The 25,667-nt window shown below is 42.7% G+C and overlaps 1 protein-coding gene across 11 annotated transcripts in view; it reads right to left on the bottom strand.

Moving 5' to 3' along the window:
* KALRN (kalirin RhoGEF kinase) overlaps positions 1–25,667 on the bottom strand; it is a 488,570-nt gene that overhangs the window by 443,239 nt on the left and 19,664 nt on the right. For 2 of the 11 annotated variants that reach the window (XM_053404235.1, XM_053404333.1), the window contains exon 1: positions 22,576–22,677. The exons of the other annotated variants lie outside the window; for them this stretch is intronic. In XM_053404235.1, coding sequence (XP_053260210.1) covers positions 22,576–22,648 — 73 coding nt within the window. In that variant the 5' untranslated portion in view covers positions 22,649–22,677. Of the gene's footprint in view, positions 1–22,575; positions 22,678–25,667 lie in introns of those variants that run through there. 11 annotated transcript variants of the gene reach the window in all.

The raw sequence follows: 25,667 nt of genomic DNA, 5'->3' as shown, positions 1-25,667 counted from the left end.
TCACTTTGATGGATCAGAAACTAAATGTTTCTAATGATAAAGGTGCACGTATTCAGACCAAAACAAACTCCAGGCATTCTCCAGACAGGAGAAATATGCTCCGTTGACCACACTGTGTTTCAGTTATGAACTTTATGAACTTGAAGAGTAGGCACAAGCATAACTCCTCAGAATATCCTAATCTGTGGTAGCAAAGGAACAGGGTGGGATAATGCAACTTGATTCTGGTACTCTCAGGGGTGGGCAGCAGGGGCAAGGGAACAGCAGTTACAGTGACATTCTCTCAGCAGGGGCTGGGGCAAGCTGAGAAGTGACCAGGTAGAATTGCTTCCAATGCGGCATACAAGAAAATCAATAAAAAAGCAAGTATTTAAAATACAGTTAAAAGCTCATAATCAGAAAATAGAATAGTCTTTAAATGTATTTCTTACCACTCAGACTTCATAATGTTAGAATTAACTTACGCAGATGTTACACATTTCTGCGATTTTACTGACTTTATGCAGAAGTAGAACTTTCTGACTACAGATCCAGAATAGCCAAAAAACTCTGAATAGAAAGTCAGCCAGCCATAATTCAGCTTTCACATCTGAAACTCTGATCTTGCTAATGCAACAGTATGGAAATATAAAGCAAATAATAAAATTAGAGTTAACAAGGCTTATCTGCCACTTCCAATGAAAATTATACGGTCTTTCCATTCCAACACTTGTTAATCTGTTCCAATTTAGCAAAAGAACACAAACTGGTAATAGCAGCTGAAGAATGATATGATGGGTTATATAAATTATAAATTCCTAAGGAGGCATACACCCCATTTTTCTCAAAACATGGAAATAAAGAAATAATACCATACCAATTATGCTTTCCACATACACACACCCTAAAGTAATGTGTATATCTGTGCAATGGTTCAAGTTAGTCATTTGAAGGGGCAGTTCCAAATCTCACTATCCATCATTGATTTTCCAGATCATGATTGCCAATGGTATTGTAAACCTCACCTGTAATAAAGGTGAGCAAACCACCAAAAGTAATATTATAGCAAGAAGCTGCTTCTAGTGGTACACTGGTTCTTAAATAACAAAGCCATAAGCTTATAGAATTACTGAAACAAAAGCATTCTTGGTAAAATCCCACATCTGAAAGATGAAGCATCACCCATAGCTGCTGTGGAATTGGCATCAGTCACTTTCTATGATACTGCATTAAAGTGGTCAGACTATCAGCTGCAAATCAGGACTTAAGTTCATTTACATCCACACATAGGAATACAATGGACAAGATTCTAGTGGTCTCCATAGAATAAGAGCAGACCATTTTGACACCTTATCCGATATATCATTAGGACAGTGTAATCTAGAAATATGACTTCAAATGGGTTGGTGTTTGGTCTTTTATGGCAAACCCAAGCATACCTACACTCACAGAATTCTTGTGACACTCCAGTCTAACAGATTAACTGCAGCCTAAACATTAGTGGGCTAGAGCCCAGTCCAAACGAAGATAATTTTACTAAATAATCTAGCTGTTACAGTCCCCACAAAAATAAACCAATCTCTTACCTTAAATCAACACTTTCACACACAAGCTGTGCAGTACTCTGATATAAGAAAGCGTTCCACTGAAGTAAAATTACTAGTGAATTTAAGGGATCAGGATTGTATCAGCAGGTAGATTAAACAGGTCAGTATATAAGGCTTTGCTTTCTTTAGTAATTCCCAGCCCAAGATAATGTACTCAGATGTCAGATGTGCTCTAGGCCCTGTAGTATCAGAATCAGGCCCTGCAGATGTCATTTCAGTCCTCAAACATTTCACCTCTGAACTTTGCACTTCTGGCAAATACAAAAATAAAACGCCGCTTTATCTCAGGCAAACTGCTATCTGACATGACAGCCTATCTGTCAGCTTCATAACCCAAGACCCCACGTATCTGTCTTGTTTCACCATAAATTTCTGCTCAAACAGCAAGATTATGACAGCTGTACCATGCACAGACTTGTACACAACACTGAAAACTCTCTGGAATGGTTTGAATTGGAGACAAGAGCAAGGCTGCATTTTGGAGAAGGAAGCACTTCTAGTGACAGTGGTGGTAAGAAACCCACTCCTTATACAATGCAATAACTGGCATCAATTTCTAAATAAGCTATAACTCCATTATAAAAGCCACATTCTAAAACAAATAAATTAAAATGACAGATAGTTTGCTATTTCATCATCTATTGTTTTCCTCAGACAAGTATGATTTTCTAAGTTTAGCTAGCTGGGAGGCTGACCACAGGTATGGCTCTGTGGTGATTGCTTCTCTTTTTCCATTATAAGCTTGTTCTACCCAGTTATATTTTTAGAATATCTGCTCATGTTGAATGACATCCAGATATTTTAGGGTAGGATTTTCTTTGTTTTTGTTTTTTGCAATGTATAAAAAGGAAGAGGAGAAGCTGAGTTTTGAAAAAAGAATACACTGACTACTTCAGAATTGGCTGTGTGACTCATTTGGTTGTAATGTCAAAATGATCTGCTACCAGAGCCTGCTCAAGATGGAGAGAAGCAGCTGTAGACAGAAAGATGTTGGGACACCCTCACAATATTAAGGTATTCATTTATTGGAAATATTAACTCACCTTGAATTAAAATCAAAGATTCCCAGTCTTTGAGAATCATCACACAGATAGAAGATAAAAACCACAGCAAAATCAGTACCAATAATGATATCAAAATCAGACAAGTCACTTGACCTCCCATGAAGAACTACTGGAATATACGTATTTTCAAATCATTTACTACGTGGAGCTCAGAACACACACACACACCACACCACTTTCACAATCTTGCTCTTTGAATACATGTATGGAATCCAACACCACAATGGCATTTCATACATGTCCTGATCAGGTGTTAAAAGTCACTCTACTTAAAAGAAATTCTTTTTTTTTTTTTTTTGAAAAAAGGGAATAACAAATTTTAAACCATGTGTGGAAGGATGAAAGATACTGTGTTCTGTGCATAAAGAACAATAATATAATGTGTCTGATGACCCAGAAAAATATACTGTAGCTCCTAGGCCTGTTCATTACACGTCTGTGTCAAGGGAGCTGAAACTGGAAGTGAAAGGCTGGGTTTTGTTTTGCTTCAATCAGTGAAGGCCAGACATGTAAGCTTTTGCATTCAGACTGCATCTGGAAATTGACACTGATAAGGGAAAATAATTTCTGCTTAGTCCTAGAGTCATCAACTTAAGAGGCCAGACAGCATACAGCTGTCTCAGACACTCTTTCTCACACACAGTTATAAATACTTCTGCATTAGAAGTAAGAGAATTCTGGAATAAAATGTGTCTCAGAACCCACCACTGAGACTGGAAATTAAAATTCAGATATGCAAAAATCAGAGTTATGTAGCCCTGGAGATCATCCCTGGAAAGTTCTAAAGTGAGGATGGAGCTGCCCTACCTCTCCTGCTGCCTTGACCCTTTTACCTACTTTCATCCCTTGCCAACAGATAGGAGGGAGCGAGGTAAATGAACAGACCAGCGGAGGAATGAAGGAGGAGGCACAATGGCTGCATACCATCTTGTGCGGCAGCTGCAGACAAATTCCATGCTAGAGATCATTAAGAAAGGAATTGAAAATAAAACTGCCGATATCATAATGCCATTATACAAATCTATGGTGAAAACACGCTTGGAATACAGTGTACAGCTCTAGTCACCTTGCTTCAAAAAGGACATTTGTGCAACGTCTTGCACTAGGCCTGTCTGAGTACACAACTAGAAGCTACAGCTATCCATAGAGTGTCACTTGTTGTTCATATGTATGGATATACAGTGGTACCTCGGGTTAAGTACTTAATTCGTTTTGGAGGTGAAACTGTTCTTAACCTGAAGCACCACTTTAGCTAATGGGGCCTCCTGCTGCTGCCACGCTGCCAAAGCACGATTTCTGTTCTCATCCTGAAGCAAAGTTCTTAACCTGAGGTACTATTTCTGGGTTAGCGGAGTCTGTAACCTGAAGCATATGTAACCTGAAGCGTATGTAACCCAAGATACCACTGTACGCATATTTCACCCAATTTCTACATTCCTTCCGCTTCTTTTTTGGGGTAAGAGATTCATAGGTATGAGGCAAATTGCGCAGATCACACGGAATTTCTTATCTGCAATGGGGCTGCCCCTCATGATACCCAGGCTATTCCCTCAGTCATCAACATCTGAACTGGCCATAAGGAACTGCACAACCCTGTGTCTATTTAACTTAGATAAACAGTGCTTAGCAATTAGTGCATTGCTATCTTTCTCTCAGTCCCAAAGCCTAAAAAGCCTTTGTCTTCATGGGCTTGCAGAATAACACACTCTTTTTGGCTCTGGTGTATTCCTGAATACATTTGTTGGCTTCACATTTGCCTCTAATGCTTCGGTCTAATGTTCAGGTGTAAAAGATTTATGATGGCAGTAATTTCTTCTTGAGTGTGGTGCATTAAAATCAGGGAGACAGTTTCCTTTCCCATAGAGCTGAAAAGTCACATGTAGGAGTAGAAGAGTAATTATCCGGCTCAGACTGTCCAGCCTCCAGCACAGAGACCCATGCCTGAAATACTGGAAGCAACAGTACTAAGCTGGAAGGACCAACAGACTGATTTAGTATTATGTAGCTTCTTATGTTCATATTCATTCTTTACACACACACACACACACACACACAGAGAGAGAGAGAGAGAGAGAGAGAGAGAGAGAGAGAACATTTTGCATGAAAACCGCTAATATTAATGTACTTAAAGAACAACATGATGAAGTTGGAAATTGTCTGACACAGTGCCTAATATTGGCTGGAATGTTATTCAGGCTGTGCCAGGTGGTGGAGGTTCATGCTTAACACTGCATGTTTCCAAGAAAGCATCTGGAATCATATAACCTCCACCACCTGGCACAGCCAACTCAGAGCTACAATACCACCCGTCCAATATGCCTGCACTGTCTATTTCCAGTTCAAACCGGGTCGTAAAATCCAATTCCCCAAAATAACTTGGAAAAAATAGATTAGCTGCAATTGGCGCTCTCTCTCTCTCTCTCTCTCTCTCTCTCTCTCTCTCTCCTCTCTCTCTCTCTGAAGTGTAAAAAGGCTTCAGGCTGCTGTGTATGATCTGCTGTAAAGGGGACATCCATATTTCACTTTCCAGAAAGAAAGTAATGACATGGGAGGCTGAATTACTTGCACTGCAGTCTGGAAGTCTACAGGATATCATTATCCTAGCTTTCAACACAGCTGCCTGTTAGATACATAGAGAAACTTTTTTATAACATGCTCTCAAATCATGTCTCCTTGTTAAAACATAGCTGGACTACAATCTTTACCAGTCAGCAGATAAACCCAATAATCTCTTTGATACATAATCTCACACTGCAGGGCATCCATTGGGCACTGAGGAGATGGTAACGTTTGCCAAGGATTTTTTGTAACATAATCCCATTCCTGCTCATGGCACAACACAATACCCTCTTTATGCATAACAGTGGGATGCCACTACCACTGCCTCCACAAATGCTCTCACCTGGTACTTACAAAGGTACCACCTGATACAGGTACATATGCCATCAAATGGAAGCCAATATCACAAACAAAACAGAAGAAAAGGTGTTGGAGTAACTGGACATGGAGAAGGGGTTAACTTCCTTCATGAGCACAAATCACCCCATGAAGTTTTCTCTATAATGTTTGACTATAACCAGGTCTTTGGCTGATTTAATATTCAATGGTATTTTAAATGTGTTTGTGGGTGGTGATTATTGGTTTGTTTCTCTTTTTATTTCATTATGTATTTTGTGTTCTCATTTTGTATTTTTATGTTGTGAACCACCCTGTAGTATTCAGAAGAAGGGTGGTATACAAATTATTATTATTATTATTATTATTATTATTATTATTATTATTATTATCATCTCCAACAGGTACAAGGTCAGCCAAGCCAAATGTTATGGTATCAGCCCAGTGCTGAATATATAAGTAATAGTGGCATGTCAGCTCATTAGTCGTCAGTCTGTCTGGGTCAGTGAGTAAGTGTGAGTTGGAGTCTGTATAACATCTTGAATTGCTAGAGCAACAGAAATACTTTGTACCTTTATATATCTCTATATGTATTTGCAAAGCCTACAAGCTGTGAATCTACATCCAGAACTGTATTACTGAAGCCTTATCTTCTGCAACTTTAAACTAGTTTGGACCTTAAGCTGCTTCTGGTGACTGGAACTGGGGGCAACTTCCTCTACATGGGTATCTCACCTCAGATTCCCAACATGAACCTCAAAACATTAGGCAATAGCTCAATCAACTTTCTGCAGAAAGAGTAGATGAAAATACCTTCTGGTTTCCAGAGGTATAATTAACTGAATGAGGTACTGGCATATTTCCAAAATGATTTTGCTATAATTAATATTACAAGTATAAGCTATTTCCCCTTGATAATGAGGGAAACACATTTTATGTACATGCTTGCCACTCTTATCTCATTCTTCAGAACAGTGAGGAAACATAGGGATTGGTCCTAATGGCTTGCTCCCTTCTGTCTGGCTCATGAAATTTGACTCCTTTGCCTGGAGAGCTCAAGAAAGAGGCTGAAGCTCTGGAACTTCAGACCTGATAGCAGGCCTAATGAAACATGATGACTAAAACTATTATTTGTCTCCCAGCAAAAGAAGTGTTGCAGATCTATGCATCAGCATACTTTTGATTTCACTGAGGATGAAAATCAACTCCATCCAAGCTACAAAATGTCTTCAGAGTTTCTTGTTTTGCCTTACTTTTTACCTCTGACTACAGCCAGCAGCCCCAAACTCTGCACTGGACCCTACTGTACTAGGAAAGAGCTGTTTGTATGTCATTAAAAAAACACATATTAAATAAAGACTGCTGTGATCCCGAAGTACCCACCTGCCCACACAGGCGAGTCTGCCCTTATGTCTCTGAATGATTGCATGGAATGAGACTGGCAACAGACACTTTACTCAGGCAGTATGCAAGCGGAGGTAAGTGCTGTTCAGAATTTTGCAGCAATATAGTGACAAGACTGCCATCAGTTGAGATGCGGATTCTACAGCATTTGGCGCAGTGTGGCTCAGGTAACTTGAGAAGCCTATAGGATCCCAGCTGACCTTATTTAAACTATTTTAGACACAACTTTTCTAAAAGAAAATCACGGATTTAGAACAATTACTCATTCTCAGAGGAGGTTGCTTGTTACCTTGACAAGTAGAACACATGTAAAATATCCCTGGTTATTTCCCAGTACAGTGGTACTTCGGTTTTCGAACAGCTTAGTTCTCAAACTACTTGGAACCCAAACACTTTAAACCTGGAAGTGTGTAGCTGAAGTGTGTAGGCTTTGGCAGAGATCTGACAATACCTATCCCTGACACCAGCCCTGCCCACAACATCATGGTTCTGGCCTTGCTGTCTTCCAGTTAACCCCCATTGGAAGCAGGAAATCCTGCTATGTAACTGTGATCAAGTGGGACTGGGTCATTCAAAATTTTGGTCCTTCTCTGTTGTCTTTTAAGGAAGTGCTTAAGATGTTTTTATTCCACCAGGCCTGTAGTGGATCTTAAGAAGAAGAGTTTGGATTTGATATCCCGCCTTTCACTCCCTTTAAGGAGTCTCAAAGCGGCTAACATTCTCCTTTCTCTTCCTCCCCCACAACAAACACTCTGTGAGGTGAGTGGGGCTGAGAGACTTCAAAGAAGTGTGACTAGCCCAAGGTCACCCAGCAGCTGCATGTGGAGGAGCGGAGATGCGAACCCGGTTCCCCAGATTACGAGACTACCGCTCTGAACCACTACACCACACTGCTCTCATTGCCAGCAATGTTTGTTTGTTTTTTTAAATATCTTACTCTTAAGTTTTAATGCTTTGCTTTCAAGTGTATTAAATTCTTATTGTAAAACACCTTGGTGGTCCTCATTAGGGCCAAAGGGTGGTATTAAAATGTTTCTATGAGTAATAAAATAATGAGCAACTCCTGTTGCAGAGATGTAGTACAACGTCTCATTCTCAGATGCCTGTTCCAGTCGGAAACAGCTCTTACTGTCACAAAGTTCTTTCTGACATTTAGTTGAAATCTACTTTCTTGTAACTCGAAGCCATTGGTTCAGGTCCTAGCCTCCCGAGCTGGAGAAAACAAGCTTGCTCCATCTTCCATGTGACATTCAGTGTAGACAGATGGACAGACTGACCTAATATACAGTCACTTACTGTGAAAGGGGAAGAGTCACAGCTCAGAGGCAAAGTCTATGTTTTTGCATGCAGAAAGTCCCAACATCAATCCCTGACACCTCCAGGTAGGGCTGGAAAAGGCTGCTGTCTTGAGTAGCAATACTGTGCAAGCTGGGCTGGTGCTCTGACTTAGTATGCATAAAGTCACTACTCTTGGCAGAGGGCCTTTGCCCAATCAGGAGGCATCCCCAGATCAGTGACTCGTGCAGATACTCCTTTTCAGCTGCAAGACTGGAATATGTCTCCAATTTTAATTCTGGAGGCAGGGAGGGAGTTTTCCTCAGCTATCAGAAACTTGGAAAAACCAGACTCTAGTGTGTACAAAAGGATGATTGGATTATACCAGTAACACTGGCTTTATTGTTTAAAGGGCAACACAGATATAAAATAACTCATCCATTCATGCTGCTTCTTTATTTCTAGCATCAGCTTTTTGAAGTACCTAAAGCAGCTGCTCCCCTAAAAAATAAAATTACAGCAGACACTCCCTCTCTCTCTCTTAAAAGTTCAAAAGAAAAATCTGGAGAATGAGGCAAAGTACACCCAGATAGGCTTCTCCAATTGGTTGCTCAGCCCTGCTTCCCAGTAGAAATGCTGTCAGTCCAGGCTTTCAAAGCTCACGAGATCATTACTTCACACCCGTTAGGCTTGACTTGCTCCTTCGGATTGAATTTATCCAAATGCTTCAGATGGAGTCTATTAGCATCGTTCTCTGAGCTCCCTGCTCCACTTTTCAAAGATGAAGCAAGCAGTTTAAATTGCCATGAAGGCAACAGTAGATATTTCCAAAAGGGCCAGCTGTTTTATGATATATCCCTCTGAATAGGAGGCAATAACTACAATCAGAACATATATTAAGCATAGTACAATCTCCTCAGTTGTCTTAGCTCCCAGTTCCTCTCTACCATATGCATACACTCCTATATTCTCAACCTTGGAAAATCACAATCCCTAATATTTGGTCCCCATCTTACCCTACCGAAGCCTTCCCCAACCTGGTGCCCTCCACATGTTGTTGGACTACAGCTTCCGTCACCAATGGTCATGCTGGTTGGGGCTGATAGGAACCATAGCCCAAAACATCTGAAGGGTTCCAGGATGGGAGATGCTGTGTTAAAACTTTTTGTATGGGAGAGCCACTATCATTGCCATTCTTCAAAATTCATGTCTTTACCAGAAAAGCCTCTACCAAAGGGGTTGGGGACCTGTAGCCCTCCAGATATTGCTAGACTGCAACTCCCATCAGTTCCATAAGTTTCTAACATTGCAGTCCTATCTATACTCACCTGAGAATAAGTCCCATTGAACTCGCCAGGACTTGCTTCTGAGTAGATGCATATATGACTGCAGACTGAGTAGGTGGGTAAATGTATCCTGTCTAGTGTTCGTTGAAATTGTATGTTTCTAAATGTTGGTTATTTAGGAGAATGTGGACCTTTCAAGCAGGTCTGTTTTCTCCTCCGACTCACTGAAAGGTATGAATTTGAGAAATAGCTTAGATTGGATCTGCACAATTTGTGACTCGGCAGCTGAATGCAGTTCATCAAGTATGTACAATGTAGCCCACCAGAGAATCTCTTGGGGGTTTCGTTTTCTTGTTTTCTTGCTGGGACTGCAAAAGGGCATGGCAAGCACATATCAGAACAGTACAGTGGTACCTCGGGTTAAGAACTTAATTCGTTCTGGAGGTCCATTCTTAACCTGAAACTGTTCTTAACCTGAGGTACAACTTTAGCTAATGGGGCCTCCCGCTGCTGCTGCTGTGCTACCGCCACCGCACGATTTCTGAAAATGCACTGGTTGATTGGTACATTGCAGACTTTTTGCCATCTTTTCACCTTCAGATGGTTCGTGGTTAAGACTTTGTAGTCTTGAACAAAGCAAATTTACTCACTCCCCTTGACAATGCAACATTTTCTCAGTTTTGCAACCATGGGAGGGAAACACCTACAGAATGCACTATTCCTTAGCTACTTTCTGGATACACTATACTATCCTGGTCATAGCTTCCTCCTGAACCAACAGCAAATAAATAATTCCCAGCCCCCCACCCCTTCCAGTTCTTGTCAGAGCCACAGGTTTACTGTATGTTAGTGACCCTTAAGTCCTGCTCCCCATCTGTCCCTGCTGTTACACCACCCAAGAAACCCAACTACAGTCACAAGTTGATCCGTGCCGTTATCTCAGCTACAGTGACACAACTGACACTGCAAACTTCATCCCCTGAAACAGAGGGTCCATACACTTGTTTAATACAAGGAATAGATGTAATTGCTTTCACATTATATTACAGTGTTTCTTTACTGCCAACATGGAAATCAAGAAGATCATCTCATAATTGAGACAGGGAGGATTCCTCTGAATATACTAGTCTTCCTCTCAGTTTCAAGAACCTAGCAACATTAATTTCTGTATGACTTAGATTTAACAAATTCAAGATTAACCCTGACAGTTCATAATTTCAAATAAATTAATCATTAGCACAGCAAATAGGCCTGGCAGTTTAAGGCCTGCTCTGAAAACCTGGTTTGATAACCTAAACTCAATGAGTGAGAAATATATGGATACACTGGCTGGTCATATAAATTCTTCCTTGGTTTTATCAATGCTTTTATTTTGTTTTTGCACGCAGATCAAATGTTCAGACTTTGGCAGAGATTTCATCCCTATTTTCACTGAAATTGCCAGCACAACAATGTCCTTTTCCCCACCCCTACCCCGTCTAGGTCCTCTTTGGTACAACACTTGAATGTTTCTCTGACAAGACTGTGATCTGCTAATTTTACTAAGAGCTGAACTGGCATCTCTGGGGACAATGTTCTTTCCTTACCTTTTCATCCAGTAATATGATTTGCTTGCAGATAATGAAATACGCTTTCACATTAGCTAGGCTGAGTAAGGAGTTCAATAGGCAATTCCCCATCCTTTTCTGGATGACATATGGTCAAGCGACAACAATACACCCCCCCCCAACAAAAAGTTAATGTCAACTGCTTTTGACCGAGAATTTCCTCCTTTTCTTTAACATGTCAGAGCAGGAGTTGATAATCCCCACAGACCTCCATTTTTCACCCTCCCCTCATCCCATTTTTTAGTTGCCCCAGTGGTTTATCATGTCCAATTAGCCATCTGCCATGCTGGTATCATCATACAAAAGAAATGCTCTCCCTTCCACCATAACCCATCAGCAGGCCCTTTGTCCAAGCTGACAAATAAGAATCAGGCACCATTGTTCTCTGTCGATGCTGCTGTCCGCATGTAGGCTGCCAATTCTGATTATAACAGCAGGAGTGCCACAGGACACTCTAGGACTCAGGATCTGTGCCAACAACTCCATAGAATATCACCAAGTCATATTTAACAGTGCATATTCTATTTTCAGCAGCTAAACCACATCAGGTCAGATTCCTTTCTCTTGCACATTTGGGGATTCCACAGGGATCTCTTTACTATTTAGTTTTTAATTCAAGATATTATATCTGGAATATACAAGGAGTAGCATCACACTAAGCCTGAGCCATTCTCCTACAGGGCAAGTGTGTGTGTGTGTGTGTGTGTGTGTGTGTGTATTCAAGTATATAATTTTTTTTTAATTCATAAAGGAACACAGCATTTTCTGACATACTACTTCTTAGCAGGATAGCTCAGGGTAGACTTTTGTTGCACTAGCACAAAGCCATGGGTCCATTAGACATCAGATGCAGCTGTTTGATTAGTGCTGCACTGCAAGACTGGCATGTATCAGATGGGCACAACTGTGTGCAAACAGTTTGTGCAATCTGCACTGCCCTTGGATGCAATCATAGATTTCACATCTCACTGCATCACAATTATTATTAGTGCTGGTTTATCCAGGACCATACCATTCCTGACTAAAGGCATACAAGCTATACAGTGTGCCTGCATAACTTGTGAAACTGCAAATCAATGCCAGCCCACCACTAACCATGTGTTGTGGACTGCCATGTGTTTGGCAATCCTCCTGTCATTGCATGCTAAGTTTATCTGACCCTCCTGCGAACCACCACAGAGAACTTTCAGCTTGGTCATTCACTTGCTATGTGATGATACTTCCTTTCACTTTCTCATGCTCGCTAGATGTGCAGGAGCTAATAATGTAGACAGAGAGACTTCAAAATAAAACAAAACCTTGAAGAGTCATCTAATTAAGAACATCCAAAAGGCAATGTGAGCATGGGGATTCTAATCCTAGATACAGAGTCCACGATCTCCATTGTGCCAGCACGGCATATGACCAGAACATTCCTGGAAAGCCTTACCTGGCATTTTCCGGAAAGCATGGAATAGTAGCAGGAATATATCACATTACAGTATGCAGGATTTCAGGTGGACTGCACCTCAAGTACTGACCCTGAAACTCCCTGCCCCACATCTTGATATGTAAAATTAAACATGTGAATATTTTCCTAGCATGGAGGGAGAAAACGACATGGACTTTTTCTCATGCTGAATTTCTCTGTTAGACTGCTGTTTAAAACACAGCAGTTGGGCCAGTTAGGAATTCTCTCCACATCCTACTGATATTCATGTTACAGGAATATTGTTTGATTCACACTTTGAGGCAAAGCCTACGTCTCTTCCCTCCATACATATCCCCACCAAAGACTGTTTCTGCAATATAAATGACCACAGCACTCCAACTCACCAATTGCTATTATTAAAGATAATTTTCTCTCATTATCCTCAGCCAAGCATGATAAGAGTAAAAAAGCACAGTATGCCTAATTACAGCAGCTTTATTCCACGGCTGAAATAAAAGAAAAAGTTGCACGAAAACTGCAGAAAGAGTTTTTCAGTTTTTGTATTACAGGCAACTTCTTATCTGCAAGTGTCAGATGCAGAGATAAAAGGAGTAGATCTCTATATGCCTGATGTTGCCACATTTGAGCCAAGTTAGGATCAAAGCTACCTTGACTGAATAGGAATATCTCTGCCAATAGACATATTCCACAGGTAGAACTGGAGAGCAAATCTATCCACCTAATGTTTGAAGCTGCAGATGGTACTTGAATGAAGGTTTCCCTGCCACAGGGCACAAGTCTTTTCTGGGAAATGTTTAGGAAGCCATCCCTGAGCTCTTGCCTCAATTACTGTGCTTGCAGAGTCCAACTTCAATAGCTCATTTTCTCCAGTAAGGGGGTAAATGAATGGCCAGCACCATGAGCCTTTACATAGCTACACAGATGTAAGTTCCACAGAGTTCAATGAGGCTTACTCTCAGGTAACTCAGGCAACTCCTGCAGCCAAGCTGGTGTCAAATGCTGCTGCTTTCCTTTGGAGCACATCAGCAGGGCTGAGAGGGGAGTATTGTCGTCTGGGTAGCTCAGGATCTCCATACACACTGCCCAGGCTTGCACCCCAGAGAGGTCACCAGTGCTGCTAACACAGCAATAACAACACAGGAGGCAGCAGTTACGATTTACTGGTCTCTGCAGCCACAACAGGCGCTGTGATTCTCCAGCAGTTTGACTTCGCCCCCGGAGGCACACTCCATTGTCTCTCAGGACAGAGGGATGCCAACAACAGGTAAGCACACAAAGAATTCCAGCCTGAAACTGATAGGAGGCTGGATAGCACCCTCTATGAATCCTAGCATGCAGGTGACTAGAAAAACACAGTTCTATCATTACATTTTATAGTTACATTTAAAAAAACATAACATTTTAGTTTGATCTGTTTGCTCACTTTCCTTCCTTTGCTGAAGAGGTTTTTTTGAATGTTCCACTTTCAAGACCACTCTATAGTAAAACACTGAATTCCATGAGGTTTCATACTGGTCTACTCCATACTACAGAACAAGAATTGTTTATTCACCATAGTACTGAATGCAGGACCTTCATCCAAATAAAATATGGGCACAAATGCTTCTCATTTGGCCCTCAGCCGTGCTGATGTTTCAAGTAATAAATTACAGGGAAAATTGGGTTAATAAACCCTAGCCCTCCAAAAGTATTTTCCTTTCATATGTTCATAAATACCAATGGTTACTGTACAAGCATGTGTCATAGTACTTTGGTAAAATTGCAGCTCTGTATCTATACTGAAACTTCATTGGAACTATAAGTCATAGCAGCTGAAGCAACAAAATACTTCATCATGGCTCCTAGGTGCTTGCAAGAGGCCCCACACACCTGTCCCAAGTTTCCCTGCAATGGGTCCTCTCTCTTGAAAGGTGTGCGACCATTTCTCCACTGAAAATCAAACTTACACTTTGAAATGTTTCCTATATCCCTCTATGGTCAGAAACAGCTAGCGGTAGCTATTATGTTCTTGACGAATTTGATTTGAGATGTGCATTTTTAGGATTCACCCTATTCTTGTGATTGTAGTTTGTTTTATACTGTTTTTAATGTATTTTAAATTGTGACCCACTCTACCACCTTCAGGGATGGTAATAAATTATGTTATTGCTGTTGTTGTTAATACTGCTGTATGCACATGGTCTTGTCAGCAGACAATCTGCAATTAACATATGTTGATGGTGAGAGGTTCTTCTACAAGATCCCATTGTCATTGGTATGCATATTCATTGACCATGCTCAGTCACCTAGTAAAAGGGGGGCACTGGCAGGTTTCACATCTAATCCCCCCTTTTTTGTAAATTATTACCCACATTCATCCTCAGTGATAGCATTTAACCACCTTCCAATGTAATGCTGACAAAGAAGAATGCTATCCCCTGACCTAAACATCAGGAATAACTGATTCCTGATCAGTAAAAGCTGCTTGACAGTAGAACAGACTTCCATGAGAGCTGGTGGACTTTCCTTCCTTGGAGGTTTTTAAGCAGAGGTTGGATGGCCATCTGTCATGGATGCTTTAGTTGAGATTCCTGCATTGCAGGGGGTCGGACTAAATGACCTTTGGGGTCACTTCCAACTCTACAATTCTGTGATTCACCTTGAATTAATGTATGTTAGCTATATACCCAAATGACAACAAACAACAATCATTTTTTTCCAGCTACAACAGGCAGTATCTGCTCCTGACTAGTAATCTGGTAGGACAAAACTGCCACAATGTTAAAGTCAACATTGGGATTCCTTGGCAAATTATGACAATCTACTCTGCATCTCAGCCTCATTGATTTAAGCGCATCATGGAGGTTGACCATTTATGAAGTCTGAAAGCAAGAAAGTAAAGACATCATGAAAAGCATTGTCTACCCACGGAGACAAACAGATTGATTCAATGTCTATGTCCTATTAAGAGCCGTATAGTTCCTCAGCCTCAAGGAACTCCTTTGCAGACATAATTTCAAGAGCCTCTATTGATCAAACAGCTTGTCCACTGCCAATCATTCATTTTTAACTTGTTTAGTGATAGAACTGCCAGTCACTTGTGCACAAATGAGCAATAACAAAAGTCCGACACACAAGTAGATGGAAAGGAGAGAGGGAGCCACAGAGACAGAATAATTCATTGCCTTTAAAAAAAAAAGTAGAAGAATATCAGGAACAGATAACATATCCTACCATATTAAATATAACCAATGTTCAAGCTACACAATAGAATAGTAATTTTAGAAATCAATACCCTCCCCCCACTCTGTATGAATAGAACTAATAATTGCTCTTTCCTGGCATTTGGGAATTTGCATTGTATTGTTCTGTCACTTCTCCTTTATAAATATTTAATTTAGACAAAGGATTCCTTTGTCTGTTTTCACCAAGGTGTTGTTAAGGAATTCTTGAAATACACAGAAAAAAATATATTTCCCCACAGATCTTTTATTGTAGCAAAAAGTATTGCTAGAAAGGCCACCCTCCTTTTTTTTAATGTATACACACAACTTCCTTTTTGATACAGTCAACAAAGTAATTTATATTTTGTTTCACAAATGGAAAACTATATACAACCCCTATTAATTCAAGATGCCTGGGGAATAGCCAAAACAACTGGAAAACCTAAAACTCACATAAAAAGAGTGTGATTAATATATCCTTATATACCCAAGCTTCAATTCTCCTACATCTTGTGAATAAACAGCAGAATTAAACACATGCAAAAATATAATTTTAAGTGGTCAGCAACTGGTGGAACATGGGGCCACATGCTGTTAAGTTTCATGGGGGATAAGGCTATCAATAGCTACTAATCATTATGCTTATATACAACTTCCAGAATCAAAGGTACCTTACTTCTGAATACCAGTTGTTGTAGAACAGTGGGAAAGGCCTATTGCACTCAAGTCCCGCTTATGGGCTTCCCATGGGCATCTGGTTGGTCACGGAGGGCAATAGGATGCTGAAGTTGACCGTCAAGACTGAGCAGGCAACCAGGTCACAGGCTTCCCCACTATGGCGAGGTGTACTATATTTCTACTGAAAGTATAACTGCTATTTCCAAATTTGTATGTCTAAATTAGACATAGGGTTTCCCAAACTTGGGTCTCCAGCTGTTGCTGAACTACAACTTCCATCATCCCTAGTTAGAAGGACCAGTGGTTGGGGTGATGGGAACTGTAGTCCAAAAACAGCTGGATACCCAACTTTGTGAAACCCTGAATTTAGAGCATGTCAATTTTACAGAAATCTGTGCTGCTTCAGTCCTCTTTTTATTATTCATTTTCTCTCTTTTTTTGCCATACATAAGATATCACCTTACTGCCAGGTAGAGCTGGATAACAGGGATCTTGAGGGCCCTCCTAGTACTGCACAGAGGGAACCCAGAACAACACTAAACAGCAGCTCTTGCAGGTGAGTTTCTAGCTAAGGCCAACAGGGGAGAATGCAGGGTGAATGTGACTCTCAGACTGGCAAATCAGAAGGCAGATAAACTACTTATTTATTTTTTAAGAGTGACACAGTCATTATGGAAGCCTAATGGAAAGTTAATGGGTGGTGGCTGTAGCTCATAGAGCATGTGCCTTGCATCTACAAGCTCCTTGGCATTTCCAGTTTAGACAAAAGGATCGGTATGGAAAAGGCCTCTGCCAGGGACCTTGGAAAGTCGCTAGGAAAGGCCTATCAGCATTCAGTAGTAGAGCACATGCTTTGCATACAGGTTCAAAGTCCCAGATTGAATCCTTGAATCTCCAGTTAAAAGGGTCAGGTGACAGTGATGGAACTTTACAGTTGTTTGAGTCATAAATTAATGTAGCTAGAACACCATCTGGTCAGCTTGTGATGGATACTTCTTAGCTTTTCTAGACTGAGGGACAAATTGCTTGGAGGCTTGAGAGCTCTCACATGTTCTTTAGATCCTTACACTTCCCTCATAAAGCAGTCAAAGGTGGGCAATCAACTTGATTCTTAGGTGTGGTTAATGTTTCCTTGAGAGAAAGTAAGGTCCTGCTGTCTTGAAAGAAGTGGTGGTTCCAATTCTCTTAAAAATTTAGGTCCAGCTCATGTGAGCCATTATTTCCCAGTATACAATGCACCACTTTTTAAAATAAGGTGCTGGAAAAGATGGAATTATAGGTAATACTCAATACCTGGATCCATTTCAGTCCAGTTTCTGGCCTAGCTATGGGATAGAAACTGCCTTGGTCACCCTGGTGGTGGATGACCAGGATCAGAAAAGAGAGAGGGAGGAGATTGCAATCCTGTTGATTCTTCTAGATATATCTGTGACTTTCAATATCACTGGCCGTGGAGAATGCTACATTTATGTAGAATTTCAGAATGCTCTATTCGTGACTATGTGTAACAGAGCCACATTACCAAAAAGGCAGAGCAGGCACCAGCCTATGAGCCCCATGCCTTTTAGGAGCACCACCTCTTGGTTATTAAAATTGTTGGCTGGTAAAATAAAAAACTTATCAGGAGATAAGTTTGAAAGGGTGGGGAGAGATTTCGACTGCCATGGGGCCTCCCCAGGGTTTAATCTGGCACTGATGAGTAAGCAGCAGACTATAAATTATGCTGAGAATATATCCTGGACCAGAATGGCAACTCTGTACTGAAAGAATCAGTGAGTGGATTAATCTACAACAACAAAATGTACTTCAGATGGGCTCATTGAGGAGATACAAGGAAGCTGTTTGTTGCTACACCTTCTTGGTCTTTTCATCATCCCCTAGGGAATGGCCAGCTGGCAGGTGTGACTCCAAAAGTAATTTTATCTGGTCTCTCCCAAACTTTAATCAAGGGTCTGATAAAATGTTTCACTTGTAAGGAGGGGGGTTCCTTCTTTCCAGAGTTTCACTCAGAAGGAAAAGAATCGGATTTTCAAATTGTGCAAATGAAATATATTCCATGCTGCACTGTTATGTCCCTAATTCTGTATTTCACATATGTCAATGTACATACTTGTTTGAGTTTTTACTGTGCCAGAGTGCACGTGCTCCATAAATTAAGAGCATAAAAAGAAGACTGGTGGATCAGACCAAAGGCCCATCAAGTCCAGCATCATGTTCCCTGTTGCCAACCAGATGTCTACAGGAAGTCCACAACAGCACTCCCACTCCCACTTGTACACTGGTATTCTTAGGCACTGCTTCTGATACCAGAGGCTATAGACAGCCATCATGACTATTAGCCAATTATAGCTTGATCCTGCATGACTTTGTCTAATCCGACTTTAAAGCTGTCCAAGTTCTTGGCCATTACTACATCTTGTGGTAGCAAACTCCACATTGCTATGTGAACCATGTGTTGTGTGAAAAAGTTCCTTCGTGCCTGTCCTGAATTTTCCACAATTCAGTTTTACTGGGTGGCTGGGTTCTGTTATTATGAGAGATGAAGGAAAACTTTCCTCTGTCCACTTTCACCACTGGGAAACTTTCTGTTAGAAGCCTTCTTTAAGTAAGACCAGCAAATCTGTGCTTGCTTTGATCCTGCAAGCTGCTGTCACCTCTCACTTTCCTTGCCCCAAAGTCCATAAACTTTTCTTCGGAACAGGTAAAAAGTGGCAGAAGATGCAGTGGCAAGCACTTCAAAGGCCCAATAAAACATCCCCCCCCCAGTGACTTGGACTACAAAACCAAGATTCCCAGCAGGAAAAGATGTTCTGCTGGGGCTTGGGACTACCTGCCACTTCCACTTTCTCCCAGCTCAAAGTTAAGTTTCTGCAGCTTGGAGCAGAGGAAGGGGGAGGAAGAGGTTGTGGTGGGCACTTCATGGGCAACCTTGGACCTTTGCAAGCATCTGATATGAGCACTTACAAAAGTGCATTTTGGGTGAGGAGTAGGATGCTTGTGCATCTCCAAGAGCAACATATCCTTCCATCCCTCAGAGCACTATCTGGAGAACAAGGTGGTCCCTGATCATGAAAGAGTTGGCAAACTATAACTAAGACTTCAGGGAAAGACTTAAAAAACTAACTATGGTGCTATAGAGCAATGACCCACAGTCCTTTCTAACTGCACCAGTGGAAATTTTCAGTGCAGAGCTTATTGTTTCTGGATTAAAACACAGCATTTGGTTGTTTATGAATGCTATCTGTACTAGAGTTACTTCCTTGAATACTATGTTGACTGCTAGCATCTCCTCCCCCTTCCATTTTCTGGTATCTATTAACACTGAGAACGGCAACTCTAAGCACTCAGAACACAAGCATACACAAAGCAAAGAGCCAACAGAACAAGAAGTCTCCCTAGATAAATGGATTTCTTTCCAATAAGAAGAGATTTGATTTTGCCATGCTTGGGCCCACAGCCAAATGCCTAGATCTGTCTTTCACACTCACTCGCTCTTGTTCATAATTCTTTGTATTAATTTAAAAGTCTGCCTGTTAACTTATCATTACAAACAAATGACACTTTTTGCATCTATGAATTAATAACAAATTCTTGTGTGAAACTAAATCATAGCATGTACAAAAGTGCAATGGAAGGAGAAGCTTCTCAAACATCAATGGATATGAATGCCAAGAAACCTTCCAGGAAATCCATGGGGCACCTAAACAGGATTATAATCAAGATTATTTTGGTATAGAATTTCTGGCAGAGCAGTCAGAAAAGGAAACATCTGATCAGAACATTATTTTTAGTAGCATTTCTTGCAGTAGAAGTGTCACTGAGTAGTTACCTAAACACACACTCAGAAATAACTTTTGAATAAAAAGCCAACAGTCTGTAGAAATAAAGGAATGGAGTGGGGGGTGGCTGGGCTGGAGAAAATTGTTTTAATAGCGTCCATTAAACCATGCACAGCCCAAAGGCACTTGCACACCAGAGGGCTATGAGAAATCTATAATTGCTTTGCTTGTAGCCTTCTTAAGGTATCAACAGGCAAATATCCATCAGCACCGTGTGGCTCCTGAGATATACACACAGCCAGACCTTATTATACTTATCCTCTGAGATCAAAGCATATTCACATAAATGGGGTGCAGCCTTCCATGGAGGGCAGCCAGGGGGCCTGTCATGGATCTGCAGGAATAAACTTCTTGAAAAGTTTGGGCGATGATGCGATTGTTCTGCTGTGGCTGGAGGAACACTCCGCGTGACTGATGATCAGGGCTGAACCAAAGCAGGAGAGAGAGGCAGCTGGAAAAGCAAAGCAGCTGTAGTTGCAGGAGTAAAAAACAGCCTCAGTCTGGAAGGGTCAAGCCTCCATCTAAAGGGAGCATTTAATCCTTTACTATCCTTAATTAAGGCTCTGCCAAGTTGCCTGTAATTCTCCCCCTCCCCATGGAAGTTCTGCTAGTGGAATTGGAAAACACTGGAGGACTGTGAGGTGGGGTTTTTTTCTTATACTTTCATCAGAGCTAAGAACAGAATTTAAGACCAAACATATAGGGCTCTCCTGTGTACATGCAAGTTTCACAACCCCCCCTCCCCCATCATGCTCTCTTCTGATGTAGGCGCAGCTGCTTGTATTCAAACTTCTGCTGTTATGTTAGTACCCTCCCCTGAAACCAGAGAGCAAACACCAATCCCCAGGACACTGAATTACATCGTGACATGCCCTCTAAAATCACCTACTGAAAGACTTTGCCTGGAAAGTTCACAGCAGAAAAGCCTATACCTTGCTGAAAACCAAAAATCCACACCAGCGAGGTCTTCAAGGCACATATGAATGAAAACACCCACAGCTACACACACAGGTTGGTTGGCTAACACAGTGCACAAGCGGAGCTAGGAGCCAAGGAGGGGGTTTATGCAAAGATTTCATCAGGGATAATCAAAGGGAGACACAAAGCACTAAGATGTGCAAACAAAAATAGGGATCTTGGTGCAATTTCAAACATGCCATCTCGACTAAAAGCACAGATTTGTTACCTGCAGAATAGGGAGGTGGAGAGGGGGGGGGGTCAAATAGGTTCCACAATAACTAATTATGGTCCCTGAATACTCTCCTCCCCACCCACGATCCTCACTCTCCTTATTCATCCAGCGAGGTAACATAGATTGAGGCAGCAGCTCAAAGATGGCTAATATCTAAGCCTATGGCTCCATCGCCAGACCCAACCTGTACACCAGCCAAGCTTAAACGGCGTATTTAAGAAGCCAGCATCTCTCCTAGTCTACACAACAGGCACACACCATCATTCAGCCCCTCGTTCGACTTAAGGCTGTAGGTTGGGGAAGATTTCGTGATGCTTTAAAGAGCCTGAAGTACAGCGGGCAATCTGGAGGGGTGTGTGCGTGTAGTGGATGGGTTGCAAGCAAGCCTGCTCTCAGGTTTCCCAAAAGTGATCGAAGATCGCCCCGTTCCTGTGCGAAAAGCGAAACGCAGCTTTGTGGGTTATATGCTGTATAATACGGATGAGCCACTAGCCATGAAGCCCAGGAAACTCAACATATATAGGTTTCATCCATATGGGATGAAACCAGCAGGACGGAGAGCGAAACATCAGTCTGCTTTGCCTCGTACAACGGACTGACAGCCAACAGTTTGCCCCCTTCCCCCCTTCCAGATCCGTGGAAACAACCCAAAGCCCAGCGCACAAAAAGCATCGTTGTGCCTGGAGACGGCGGCTTCTCCCTCGAAAGTGTCTGTCTGTCGTGCCAGAGGAGCGGCGGGGGGAGGGCAGAGGGGGTTGGGATATACAGAGGAGACGATAAGTGGGTTTGGTTTGTGGTGGTGGGTTTTTATTTTTGTCCAATAATTACTGGTGTGGGGGAACAATGTAGGGCGGAAGACGAGGCAATAAATCCGGGGGGGGAATCAATTGGGGATCCCTTTTCTTAGGGGAGCCCTCCCCCCAAAAAAATACCCTCCCCTTGCTTCCCTCAAAACAAAGGGAATCCAACATCACACGCTCCGCAACGTAAACCATCACCCGAGATATAAACACACCACACACATCACCAAATCTCGCCTCCAGGTCTCGCCGGGGCGCTGGCAGCCCAGCCTGTCTCCCCAACCAGCCGCCGCCGCCGCCCCTCTGCTCTTTACCTGTTCGGAAAAAGGCATCCACCTCGGAATCGGGAACTGCCCCTTCCTCCGCTGCCCCCTCGGCGGGGTTCATGGCTGGGCTCGGGGAGGAGAAGCAGGGGGCTCAGCAGCAGCAGCAGCAGTCACGGCAGCAGCAGCAACGATCCCGGCGGCTGGGTAACATCCAGTGAGTTGGGGAGGAGGAGGAGGAGGAGAGGAGAGGGGCGAGAGAGAGGAGACACACACACACACACACACACACACACAGGCCAGGAGGAGGGAGGGGGGAGGGGAGGGAGGGCGTGTAGGGAAGAGAAAGCAGGGAGGGGAGGGATGGAGGAGCCTTCAGCAGCAGCCAGCCCGGGCGAGCCCCATCCCTGCCAGGGGGTCTGCTGGGATCTTCGGCTACTCCTGCCTGTCCTCGGGGGGGGGTCCCCGCTTCCTCCGCCTCTTCTTCTTACCCCAAAGGCGTGTACACACACACGCACACACCAGTAGCGCCTCACGCTGCGCCCGCCCCCTCTCCTCTCTATTGTTCAGACCTGCTCTCTGATCGTTCTCTCTCTCTCTCCCCCACCCACCAGCACCACCTCCTCCTCCTCCTCAGCTTTTGCCGGCGATCCCCCTTCTCCTATTTGTTCCACGCGTGATACTCTCCCCCCACCCACCCAGCTAAACAAACAAAAACCCACCCACCCGAGGTAGGGATATACACAGAGATGACAGCTCAGTTTTCCCCGGGCGCCACCGCTACCACCCACCCGTCCCCCCGCACGACAACACCCCCATCTCTTTTTTTAATCCTCATTGTTGCAAAGCAGCTTTGGCAGGACTTCCTGAAAGGAGGCAGGAAAAGCTGGGAGGCGACGAGCCGCGTAAAGGGAAAGAGAGGGTCGCGTGCGCTTGAGGGAGAGGGGAAGTGCCCTGGGCGAAGATCAAAGGGGCTTCCTCTCTCTCTTCCCCTCGCCTCAATCCCCTTAGTTCGCTCGGGCCACCTTCCCTGTCATCGCAGCCTGCCTTCCCTTCTCTTTCTTTCTTTAGCCCACCTAAGCTCCTCTCCCCCTCCCCACCCTTTCCATCCTCTGATGATTCACCTCCGCTTGCCCTCTCATTATAGAAGCAGCAATTAAAATCCTTTCCTACTTAACCGGAAGAGTAACAAGCAAACAAGAGGGTGTAGGAGCTGGGCAACGTTCAGGTGTGCAAGGAAATCCACGGTGGGCAGCCAGGGAGAGCGACGGGAGGTGGTGTCTAGCTAAGAAAAGGGCAGGGAACTGGCTCCTGTTGAATTTCAGAGAGCGAGAGGTGGAGGGAGGCGGCAGGAGAGCGGCTCCACAGACGTCACTTTGGTAATTGTTGCAGACTGTTGTATCAGTTGGTTTCCAAACAATAATTAGGGGGCTTGACAGTTTCCAGAATAGGACCTGAAGTTCCATTTCTAAAGATGCCCGCAAAGGTTTGTGTGAGAGAGGAAGTGGAAAGAGAAAGGGAGAGAAAATACCATGTTTCCAACAAGTCACTCCCCCCCCCCAAAGGATACTTCCAAGGTAGCAGCTTTGCAGCTTAGAATTCATAAGAAGAGCTGCCTGTGGCATCAACACTCTGCATCACTTGTTCTGCCCATTTCCACTCACTTCCTTCCCTTTCTATATCAAGTGAGTGAATTTCTGCCTCCTAAAGGCTCCCAAGATGATGCGTTTAGACAGTGAAGATCAATATTTTTATGAGGGTGGGGGAAGGTGCCTCTGTAGCTCAGCCAGGCCAGGATTACATGATGGAAGCACTTGGAAGTATAAGTGCTATGTCCCCAAAGACTCCATATAAGTACTAGTTGGAAAGATACATACATATTTACGCAGGACGGAGTGACACTGGATAGTGTAACATCATAACAGACTCTGTTTTTTCTGTGTTTTATGCTAATCTTGCTCCGTTCAGGTCAGTAACGTGTGCCATTGTAAAAGAGAAGAGAATCCAACCAGTGGTTGGTAGCATGACTGGCTGTTGTGGAGAACCATTGTAAAGACATGATCAAAAGACAAGACTGGGGTGATATACCCCCTCTAAACTACCCCCTTCCCTCCTTCCTCTGTTGAAATCGAGAATGTAAGCTGCTGGTGAGCAAGGGACTGGCTAATTTTGCTTATGCTACTATGTAAAGTGCTATGTACATAGATGCTGCTGAGCGATAAATTAGAGGTAATTAAGAATGTAGGAATAACCTTGCTGGAACAGACCAAAGGCTCATCTAGTGCAGCTTTTTGCTGCAACCAGATGCCTATTGGAAGAAAGACCACAAGCAGTACATGTGTGCAACAGCACTCTCCCTAATAAATAAATAGCCTTCCCCAATAAATGCTCCCCGCCTCTTAATTAGCATATTCTGAATTCTCATAAAAGCTCCCCCCCCACTACATTTGCCTTATGAGAACAAGATTTACAGTCAGAAGGTATAAGCTTATGTCATAATAAATTTTAGTCTTTCAGGCACCACAAGACTGTTAGTTTTCCAACTTCCAGTCGTTGCTTCTTTTGCCATGTGTACCCGTGTCACCTCCGATGTGAACAACATCCTAATTCTAGTCTCTGTCATGTCCTGGCCTGCATAACATAGCTAGCTCCATACACTATGCCCAATCTCCCAAGCTCTCCAGTCAAGCCTGCTCCAGGTACCAGGAGAACTGAGCTTTGGTGGGTGAATGCAAGGGGCAGGGCCTTCCCAATTATGGCAGCAACACTGTGGAATGCCCTCCCCAGGGAAGTCCACCTCACTACATCTTTGTGTACTTTTCATCACTTTGTCAAGTTGTGGTTCTTCTAGGGAGCACTTTGGAGGACAATGGCAATTATAAGACTTTCCTTCAGCAGCAGTGATAGAAAATAACAAATCAGCCCGACTTTTTATTATTGCTTTTTAAAAATGAGTTTTGTTGCATTTTTGTATTATGAACTTGCATTTATTATTTTATTGCAAGTCACTTTGAGTTCTTACAGGAAAAGAAGAAGATTGAAATAAATAGATAAGCAAGAATTCCACAAAAACAATCAGCTTTGGTTGATCTTCCTGATTCGGCAGTACAGCCTGAGAGGCTATGCTGCACTGACATTTGCCT

Source organism: Podarcis raffonei, chromosome 1, assembly GCF_027172205.1.
Source record: "Podarcis raffonei isolate rPodRaf1 chromosome 1, rPodRaf1.pri, whole genome shotgun sequence".
Classification (NCBI taxonomy): domain Eukaryota; kingdom Metazoa; phylum Chordata; class Lepidosauria; order Squamata; family Lacertidae; genus Podarcis; species Podarcis raffonei.
This window is presented reverse-complemented; position numbering and strand designations above follow the sequence as displayed.